The sequence below is a fragment of the Lactuca saligna genome, chromosome 4 (genome assembly GCF_052625555.1).
Source record: "Lactuca saligna cultivar CGN05327 chromosome 4, ASM5262555v1, whole genome shotgun sequence".
NCBI classification, from domain to species: domain Eukaryota; kingdom Viridiplantae; phylum Streptophyta; class Magnoliopsida; order Asterales; family Asteraceae; genus Lactuca; species Lactuca saligna.
The window spans coordinates 87,123,448-87,134,050 of NC_136420.1; the positions used below are offsets into that span (position 1 = coordinate 87,123,448).

The 10,603-nt window shown below is 31.6% G+C and overlaps 1 protein-coding gene across 1 annotated transcript; it reads right to left on the reverse strand.

The window, feature by feature from the left end:
- Nucleotides 1-908: 908 nt before the first annotated feature.
- On the reverse strand, nucleotides 909-6,298 carry LOC145042328 (squalene synthase 1-like). The gene is made up of 14 exons (XM_078990720.1): nucleotides 5,919-6,298; nucleotides 4,860-4,902; nucleotides 4,553-4,642; nucleotides 4,191-4,266; nucleotides 3,708-3,777; nucleotides 2,954-3,097; nucleotides 2,711-2,815; nucleotides 2,471-2,617; nucleotides 2,297-2,372; nucleotides 2,136-2,224; nucleotides 1,966-2,057; nucleotides 1,516-1,561; nucleotides 1,344-1,413; nucleotides 909-1,113 (listed from the first exon to the last, which is right to left on the reverse strand). Exons 1-14 carry the CDS (start codon nucleotides 6,111-6,113, stop codon nucleotides 1,100-1,102), a joined length of 1,257 nt encoding a protein of 418 aa, XP_078846846.1. The 5' UTR covers nucleotides 6,114-6,298; the 3' UTR covers nucleotides 909-1,099.
- Between the last annotated feature and the right edge of the window lie 4,305 nt (nucleotides 6,299-10,603).

Below are 10,603 nucleotides of genomic sequence, written 5' to 3' on the forward strand. Positions count from 1 at the left end.
TGTGCAGTTGTTACAAGTGTATCACTACAAAGTATTTGACAATGAATTTGTGATAGAAATGGCTTGAAGAATGGCTTGAAGACCTGATGGGAAAGGCTCCTTGTATAAAATAATTCTCATGCAATACAATTCTGACAGAATGTCAATATCACAAAATGTCAATCTCATGGAATGCTAGCAAGTTTTGAATTGGCTTAGATGTCAAACATACACAAGACATCTAGAATGTTGTTATGTTTTAAGAATTATACTTGGTATTCTTTCAGAATGTTTTTTATAATTCAATGAATCACAATGGTACAATGTAATTATTTGGTATATTATTAGTTCAAGAATCGATTTTGTGTATTCTTTCAGTATATATTTACTAGTACAGAATAAAATCGAAAAATATGTTTACTACTTTATGGTTAAAATTCTATCATTCTGACATAATAAAAATCGGATTTTTAATTTTAAATTAATTTAAAATATTTAGATTTTTAAAAATAAAGAAATTAATTATTCCTAAAAATCCGAAAATTTCCTTTTTTAATATAGGTTAATTGACTAGAATGCCCTTATGCTCAAATTTATGTGATTATATGGTACATGTTATCCTATTTTACTATCATAGACCCTCAGATCTGTGCATTCTGGCACACAATAGTTACTAAAAACAAAATAACCCAACCCTATATATATATATATATATATATATATATATATATATATATATATATATATATATATATATATATATATATATATATATATATATATATAAAGTAGGCCTTCATAAATATAAATATATGATGAATTTGTAAATAAATTGGTTAAAAGTTAAAAACAATATTGTATAAATAAGCATTTAAGTCGAGTAAATCAGAAACTGAAACAACACCAATCAAACCACATGGTATGGATCGTTAAAGGAAACAAATAACTGGCGATTTTACGTTCAACTTACTTCATGTTCATAACATAACAACTACTTCCTTACTTCCATTTACAATATACCAACCAACCACCACACCTACAAAAACAATGTCCTTTTACAGTTTCACAATTGGATTTAATAAACCTTCCCCTTCCTCACCACAGATTCTTCTTCTTTTTCTTACAAAGTAACTTCTGAGAAGACATAACAAGTTATCAGAAACTGTATGTAGATAGATGATGAGGATAAAAGGACATTCACTCACGTCTTTTGCACATACTCCATGTCCCACCTTTTTGGGAAAATGTGGGATAAACAAAAAATTGCAATTTTTTGTCTCATTCACATCAGTTGTTTGTGCACTCCAAGGCTGTTATGTCATGTCTAATAAATGTTTTTTGAGGTACAAAATGAATATGCTTACTGAATTTATTTGTGCGGTTGGCATGCAGATATGCGTAAAGAATTGCCAGTATGATGAAAATCAAAGCAATCTGCATAAAAATCAGCATGGTTATACATTGTTGTAGAGTGTTGTATATTAATATCACAAGGCCAATTTAGGGAATAAATAAAAAAAGAGACAGAATATATACCAGAGCTGGACTGTAGCTTGGCTCGCTTTCAACTATGTAAGATCTCCTGATAACAAGACAATAACAATTCAATATCAGAACATAGTAACAAAAAACAGAATCTACTTAAAACACACCACAATGGCCAAAACAGTAAATTACATTTTTGGTCCCAAATTGTTTTCTTTTGAACTTCTGTTGCCTATTTTTTATTGTTGCAACAATTTTGGTCCCTGAGTTTGTTCAAAAATTATATTTTCAAAAAACATTTCTCTTACTGTTTTCAAATAAACCATGTGAGACCAAAACTGAAAATTTTGAACTTTCAAACTAAGCAACCAAAAATGTAATCTTTTATAGAATTAGCATTTATTAATGCCCAAAAAAAGGTTATGCAAGAAAAACAGCCTACTGTCATTGAATTTAGCCCGATTAAAAAAAAAAAAAAAAAAAAGAGAGAGATGAAAATACCTGTTGCTAAGGGTGCCAGAGTCCTTGCAAATTTTCTGAGCTGCTTCTATCCTTGTGATTGTTGTTTTGGCATTGGGATCATTCATGTTGACCTGTGGTCATAATTCATGTCAAACACCAACAACTTGTTGCATAAATTGGTAAGAGAAAAAGTGAAATACTTAATATACCTTAGACTTGAGAATTGAGGAAAAATCATAGAAAGCTCTGTACACATCAGCCATAGTTTTAGTCCGATCAATTACTTTTGCAGTAAGACCTACACAATGACGCACCAACAAAGTAAAAAAGCAGCATTCAATTAATAATAACAAAATAAATAAAAACTTACCACGTCTCATTTTCACTACACCCCTGAAAACTTCAATGTTGTTGTAGCATAGAGCTAGTGTTCCAATCGCCATGATCTGATAAAGTCAGTAGGATGAAAAAGGGGTAAATTTAACAAATGTAAGTAGGATGCTGCGTGTGTATATATATATAATAAAGTAATCAATGAAAGTACCTGTGGAATGGCACAAAACTTGAAGATAGCAGGATCACGCAATTCAGACATGTATTTTAAACAGTCTTCAATGTGGATTAAAGCGTTAGTGACCATATCATTCAGACATTGAACAGCCTTCTCAGAGTTCTCTTCATACTTCAGCTCCTGGAAGAGAATTCAATAATAAAAACTTTAGATATATTTATTTTTTTAAGTGTTATTTATATTTAAATATTTTTTTAATGTAGTTGTACGTACCTCTAGTTTATTGACATATTTACTCCAGATCTCACGAGGCCAAAACATACGTGACTTGGGTATCTCGTTTATATCCTCCAGATAATCTCTAATGATGTTTGTTTTCTGTAATTTATGACCAATAACAAATACAATGCCCAATAAGAATTCCAAATAGGGTTGAATGCAAGAAATAGCAATGTATTTTCATCAATAAACGACTAAATGAAAGCATGTTTTGCTATTTTAAAGTGTAAAAATTACCTGGAGAAACAAACCCATTGAATTGGAGATGGAATCTGGAAACAGTTTTTCTGTGCCTGAGGCATGGAAGAGTTTTGACAACCCTAATCCAACAAGTCCAGCAACATAATGACAATACTCATCATAATCATCAATTGTCTCAACCTGCAATCACAATTGCAAAATCAAATTAAAATTCATTTTCCCTTTTGACAAATAAGAGATGGGTAAAACTCATCTTAAAAATTCTCTTAACCGAAACTAGAGTATGCAATGTTGATGGAAAATGCAAACAATAGCAACGTACTTTCAAAGAAAAGAAATTAAGATGCTATGACAAACAAATCAAAGAAAGCAAGTTGCTATATTTGCATTTAACCCTTTAAATAAGGGTAAATGGGGAAAATAGCAACATGCTTTCAAACTTTTTTCTTATCAAGGCAAAAAACATTCCTACTTATAGCTTTGAAAAATCTACCACTGAAATTGTACAAAAAAGAAAAATACTTTCATGTCTTCTTATTATACCATTGTACTTTCAACAAATTTCTTATTTAAGGGATTCTACTTTGAAAAACAAAACCTAATTATAGTATTTGACTTTAGATTCTATACTTATTAGAACATTATTCTTTGAAAAAACTACCCAATTATAGCATAGAAAATTTCTTTGTATTTGGATGACATTGCTATAAATTGGTTAGGTTTTTCAAAGGAGAAAAAAATGAAAGTAGATTGTTATTTCTTGAATTTAAACAATGATAATTATAATTACCTCTTTGCAGATAAATTTTGCCATCCCTGCACCCATTCTCATGGTTATATCCTCAATTGCTTCCTGGTAACTGCAAAATAATTGGAGTATTGCAAATCAACTTTTTTTCTTAAAAGATGCACAAAGCATATGCATAAAGACCATTAGCATAAAGAACAGGTAATATGAAATATTTATGGCTATTGTGTGTCACTTTCAAAGAATAAAGAACAGGATTTATGATGAAATCATTGATTACACCCAAGATTATTTATAATATGTAAAAGCTACTTCTGTAACTATTATTATTATTATTGTTGTTGTTAGCACTATTATTATTTTTTTCAATATTCTCGATCGATCCTTGCTAGATCCATATACAAATTGAAAACTGAGTAAGATGACAAGAATATCACTTGTTTAATTGCTTACTTTAATTCATGATCCATTAATACTATTTAATGATAAAATATCCAAAAGCATTAGTTTATATGTAAATTTTACCCTTTCTTAAGCTCCAGAAAGGCAGCAGAAACATGATGGAACTGGTCCATGAGAACCTTGTATTCCTTTGTACCACCTTCAGGGAAAAAAAAAAAAACAGCATTAGCTTTGACATATCATGTGAACAAAGGCTGGAAATGTAGAAAATAAAATTGTAAATTGGTTAAAATCATAAAGATTTTAGAAATGATTTGAGTCATTAAAATTACATAAACAAAAAAAAGGTATATTGCAATTTTCCATTCTATTCCATGATGGAATGGAGAAAAAAAAATGCCCCTAACAAACAATTCTTTTTTCGTTCGAATGGAATGAACCATTCCATTCCAATTCCAAAACACCAAACACAACCGAGTACTCACATGCAAAGTGCCAATCACGATCATAGATATGCTGATGAAAAGCAATCAGAATTGGTACTTTGATTTCAGCATCTATACTTGTATCATCCTCTGCAAAAAGGAAAAGTGCAGAATTGGTAAGTAAATCATGAAAATCAAATGATTTTTGTACGCATCTTAGGAGAAAAGAAAAAACAAAAATAGCAACAGTCAACAGCAACATATCAAGAGGGTGAGGGTCAATAATGATACATCTTCTCAAGTATTTTAATACTTATCAAAGAAAATCAGAAAACTAGAAATTTTGCTTAAAGGTATTTAGACCTACCAACAGTGTCAAGGGCACGAAGAACCAAATAGAAAATGCAAACCTGCAGTGTATAGTGTCAAAATTATATTAGAAAGTATGTAGTAACACAAACAAAAAAAAAAGTTGATTGTTAGTGGATTACAGATGCACACACTTCTGTTCCTCAAAAGGCATAAAATATAAACTTCTCTGGTTGTTAAAAGTCCATTTTTGGATTGATAATCACTCTTTTATGCTAAATAAAGTTTTGGTAATTGTTACCACTTCCCCTCCTCTAGCAAGCAACCAAGGTTATGTGGGTATGAGTTTGAAAAATTCCTATGACAGCTTGGGGTCAACTAAGAACGACAATTTAAAAGAATTCACATGTTAAAATACAAATACAGACATCTGGCTTTACCCTCTCATTTGTATGTGTGTGTAAAACTCGAATAAAGGAGATTCCATTGATCTTTTGCAGATCGTCAATACCAAAGCCCCCTCCCCCCTTAAAAAAAAGAGGTAAAGATGCTGCACTGCTATTATCGCAGCAATATTTTTAAAACACCCCCAAAAAGCTGATACTCTGAATCCAGGTGCAAAAAAAGAGAATATGCTATCTTCCACAGCTATATTCCCTCTCACACATGCGACATCTGAATTATTTACACAGACGGACCTATTCTGAACAACTGCAGTAAAATTTACACAGAAGAGGATTGAAATTTGAAAGATACGCCAGATGTACATAACGTGTCTATGAAGAATACGACAAATTGACTTATGCATCAAGATCCACCAAATCGCAAAAACTAACGAAAACTTTAAATTTTGTTAACCGAGAATAGTATCATTTGATCCTCTATTTACTCCACGCATTTCACGAACCGGAAAATCGGAAAATATCCAGAAATGATTATAAGATTCGGCGATAATAATTAAAACACACGGAAAAAAAAGACGTCGTTTGGTTAACTACTCTTATTTTTGTTAATCGAATAGATTATAATTCGGAAATATCTTAGACTAATTGCAAGGTCAGGTAGAATTGCTAGAACACACATAAAAACAAGACGGCGTTTGGTTAATCACACTTACAGCGTCACGAAGCTCGGGATTGAGCTGTTGAATAACAAGCGCGAAGCTTCTAGAAACCTTATGAAGCATAGAGTAACAGAATCCCCAGTGTGGCTCCGCCGGGATCTGTTTCTCAGCCTTCTTCGCCGCCATCTTCAACTTCAACAGCGGGTAAAAATCGTCCGGATGTTTCAACACTGCCTTTAAACTCCCCATTTTATCGTTGATCAATCAGATCAAGCTACTATCCGTGCGATCCGATCGATGAATCGATTTACAGAGATTTTATCGAAATCGCAGATCGTGGTAACCGTTTCTCACGATTTTATGTGGTGATCTAAAGATGCGCGTGAAAAATGGAGGTTGATGTGTTGTATGTGTTAATGTGTGTGTTTGGAGGAAGCTATTATTTATAGTAAAAAGACTTTGGAAGGGGTTGGAAAAGAATTGGTGTGGATGTATTCTACTAGTCGTGGAAAAAACGAATAACAAAAGCAAAAATCCAAACAAACATTTTTCTATCTCAATAATTAAAAAAAATATTTTCTATTTTAAAATTAAGGTAAGTTATATTAAAGATATTATTTTTCATAAGAATTTAATTTGAGGCTGTTATTTTTTTAATAATTAAAATATTAATCAGCTGTCGGTTAACATTGACGTTAATTTTAACACAGTATATTTTTCAATTTGTTTCAAATAGCGAACATTCAAATATTTTGGAAAATACAATGTCGAAAACGAATAAAAATTATAGTCTTAATTATATAAAAAATAACAAGTATTAAAATTATTATTTTTTTATGAAAACTAAGTGTTTTTAATTCGTTCTTAAAAGAAATTAGATGTTTATTTATATACCCTGTATTATGTATCAAAATTATTATTTTTCATACAAAATATGCAATTAAATGTAATTTTATGGTCAAAATATAAAGGGAAATCGGTTGCTACTAGCGACTAAATTTCTTTTACCAATTTGTATAGCAATGTTTTTTTATGAATTTATACAATGGACACAACTTATGCAACTACATTTCAACAAGTTATATATTTTACAAGTAAAGTCTTGCATTATTTGTTTATAGGATGAAAAACATGGTTACATATTTTATCTGAAAAACTGTTATATATATATATATATATATATATATATATATATATATATATATATATATATATATATATATATATATATATATATATATATATATATATATATATATATATATATATATATATATATATTCCGTTGAAATTAAAAAGAAAATACAGATATCGAGATTTAACATCAGTCATATATTTCACACCTGCCGCTCTAACCTTTCGGTGTACCGGTGCGACAAATCTGTTATTAATCAGAAATGATTATATAAAGTCGCTCATTCATTTCTCCTCCATCACCATCCCCACCACCACAACTATCACAGCTACCATCACTACAACCACCTCTGATACAAGTTGACCCCACAATTATCATCTCCGTCACCTCTGTCACCAACTGTCATAGTCATTTATGATTACTCATTATGTGAACAAAATATATGTATAATCATTTATGATTAGATACATACGTATAAACATACATAATCATTTATAATCATTATGTACGTATAAACATACATAATCATATATGATTATACCTCTCTGCCATATAATCATTTATGATTATGCATATCTTGTTAGAGCGGAAAATAAGAAATATGTGGCTGAGGTTAAATATCAAGATCTCTATTTTCTTAATCTCAAGTAAATCGTCCCCATATATATATATATATATATATATATATATATATATATATATATATATATATATATATATATATATATATATATATATATATATATATATAACCATTAGGAACAATAATGTTTTTATTTTGACATATTTGGGTCTTTAGATATTCACTTTCGGCTCGTTGTATACATTTCTTTGCATTTGATTGTCATATATTTTTACCAATTTAATCTAGTCCCTATTATTACCTGTAGCCCCTACATGGCAGAATGTAGAGTTGCTTAGTCACCCTCGGTACCGATTGGATCCTTCTATTTTTTTCTCTCTAATCCCTATTCATCTCCGAATCCCAAATACGCCTTCCACCGTCTTCTAAATTGGTTGTAGCTTTCAATTTATATCCACCTGCTCCATTTTCCTACACTAATCGAAGCCTCTCATGTCTCTAAATTCTCTTCTCTACGCAATCAAAATTGATTTCTCTTTTTTATTCAATCATGTTAGATGCCAGGGAGAAGAGGCAAAAGGAAAATCTGGAGGAATGTTGAAGGTGTTCTTCACCGTTGTCACCTAAACATTTGAGAATCCTATGCATTCACCACTTCCTGTCATATTCGTCGGTGTCCTCTACTTTTCTGCAAATTGATTCGGTTTGTTGCCAAACTCCAAAAATTCTAATTCATCCATATCATACTCAAACTCCTTGAGCACCTGAGAAAGACACCGATTGATCTCTTTTGGACCATAATTCCTTCAATTTCAAAACCCTATAATACCCATCGTCGGCTTCCAATCAACATTTCTCTGCAGGCGATGCTTTATATCAAAGCATCTACTCGATTTTGCATCACTTGAAAAGCTTTGTCAGTTTTCGATATCCAGTTTGCTCTCAATCGCCATCTTTCTTATCTCGCTTTACTTCACTCGCTAGGAAATTTGTCAAATTTGTGTCGACAGAACCTCATATGACCATTGGTTAATGAAAATCGGTCGACACCATAAGACTGCCAACGTTCCACCGGACCATCAGCATTATGCGACCACTCATGCGCTTCTAGAAAGCCTTAAATTCGATTTCTCAATGAATGTTAGTAAATACCTCTGGAAACCCTATATCAAAGAAACATAACCTTCAACCATGGTGCTCAAAGTATGTTTTCAATATTACCATATATTCTTTTATTTCTAAAAACTAGGATTTTGATGTTATTGGAATCAGGCTACGTTAATTTGTATCAATGATTCATAATGGATACGTAATGAGAATTACTCACCACTAGGTTTCAGGCTCAAGCTGATGTTGTTAATCTCATTTTTGGTGCTAAAACCCAGGTAATTCGATAGACAGTCAATCATAGGTATTTTGTTTTGTTGTTACCAATAGTTTAAATTGTACGCAAATGTTCTTGATTTAGACAAGTTTTCATTAGATTAGGATGATGATTTGTGTAGGACTAGGGGTTTGGTTGTTAGTTTTTTACCTGTTTACATAAATTATATTCATGAATTCTCGAAGATTATTGTCTAATGTGAACCTAAAAAATTGATGTTGCAGTCTAATCCTGAAAATATTGTGGGTATATTGACAATGGTTGGCTAAGGCGTTCATGTTCTTTTCACTCCTACTAGCGATCTTGGCAAGATCCTGGCTTGCATGCATTGTTAATTTCTTTGATTGATTTGAGTATTTACTTAAAATCTACAACATTTTAGTATGAAATTTCATGGGATGACTTTCTAAGTCATCGTTTTCTTCCTAGACCATTTCTGGATGAGAAGGAATTGGTCTGTTGTTGACTTGTTCAACAATTATTGGCTCGTTGATTACCAGCACTCCTCCTCTAGTATTAGCTAGCTCTTGATCCAAGAGCTCCCTAATCTCATGTAGTTGTTGATCGAACATTTATTGCATCATTGCTTTAGCTTCATTTATCGGGATTTGAACAACAACTACTCTGGCGTTCTGAGGTGCTGGACCTTCTTTGTTATTGACGACTCTTCCACTCCTAGTGATCATCATGACGTTCTATAGTCGTAGAGGTGAGTAGTTTAATATATCGATATATATATATATATATATATATATATATATAGACACACACACACACACACACATAATTAGAAGTTAAGGTATCTTCTTATATTATGATAGTGCTAGTGCCTAAATCAACTAAGGCATCTATCCTAAAGAATTTTATCGTGCATATCATCGATCATACTTAACTTCTAAATTTAAGTCTATAATTTTCCTAAATTCCTAGTTCACTTAAACTAATGCTATTATACCAACTGTGACATCCCCATTTTCAGAACCAATTAAAATATTTTTCTTTACGCTTTATTAATTGAGATGTTGTAACGCCCCGTTCTAAAACTAATTAATTATGGATTCCCGAGATCAAGAGTAAGACCAATTGATCCCGCTCTGCGTCGGAGCAGATATGGAGGCATATCATTAGACTTCGTTTTGTTGGTAGTGGCGGCTCCTGGCATATGATAGGGGACATATCTCAACCGTACAACACTAAGAACTTTGTTCGAGAGTATGTGTCCTTTGCGGGAAAGGAAAGAAGGGAAGAAAGGGAGGGATCACATGGGGTTAGTGATTAATGACATGAATAATTTTCGGATCTATTCTGAGATAATGCGTGATGATCTCAGATATTCTGGATGCAAATTCAATCGGTGAATGACGGTTTGCATTTTCTTCTCTATACTCCTGAGTTTATCTTACTCTGATTCGTTTCAAAGACAATTTTTTCGTTTTCTTAATAGTTTTTCGTTAGTAGTTATTATTGGGATGTGATATGAAGTCTAGTGCTAAAGGACAATATAAAATTTGTGTAATGCACTAAAGCCGAATTGTCTAGACTTTGTGTTCAATGTGCTGGTAGGCACAAATGATTCAAAAGGACTAGACTTAGATTGAAAAATGAAAGGACTAGACAATATGAACTTAGATAGTTTC

What these genes read in the sequence shown, in the direction of transcription:
- LOC145042328 (XM_078990720.1), bottom strand. Translation starts at nt 6,113, where the DNA reads ATGGGGAGTTTAAAGGCAGTGTTGAAACATCCGGACGATTTTTACCCG. An exon ending in AGTTTTGTGCCATTCCACAG is followed by an intron (nt 2,373 to 2,470) that starts GTACTTTCATTG and finishes TGACTTTATCAG; the next exon opens with ATCATGGCGATTGGAACACT. An exon ending in TGTAGTGAAAATGAGACGTG is followed by an intron (nt 2,225 to 2,296) that starts GTAAGTTTTTAT and finishes GTCATTGTGTAG; the next exon opens with GTCTTACTGCAAAAGTAATT.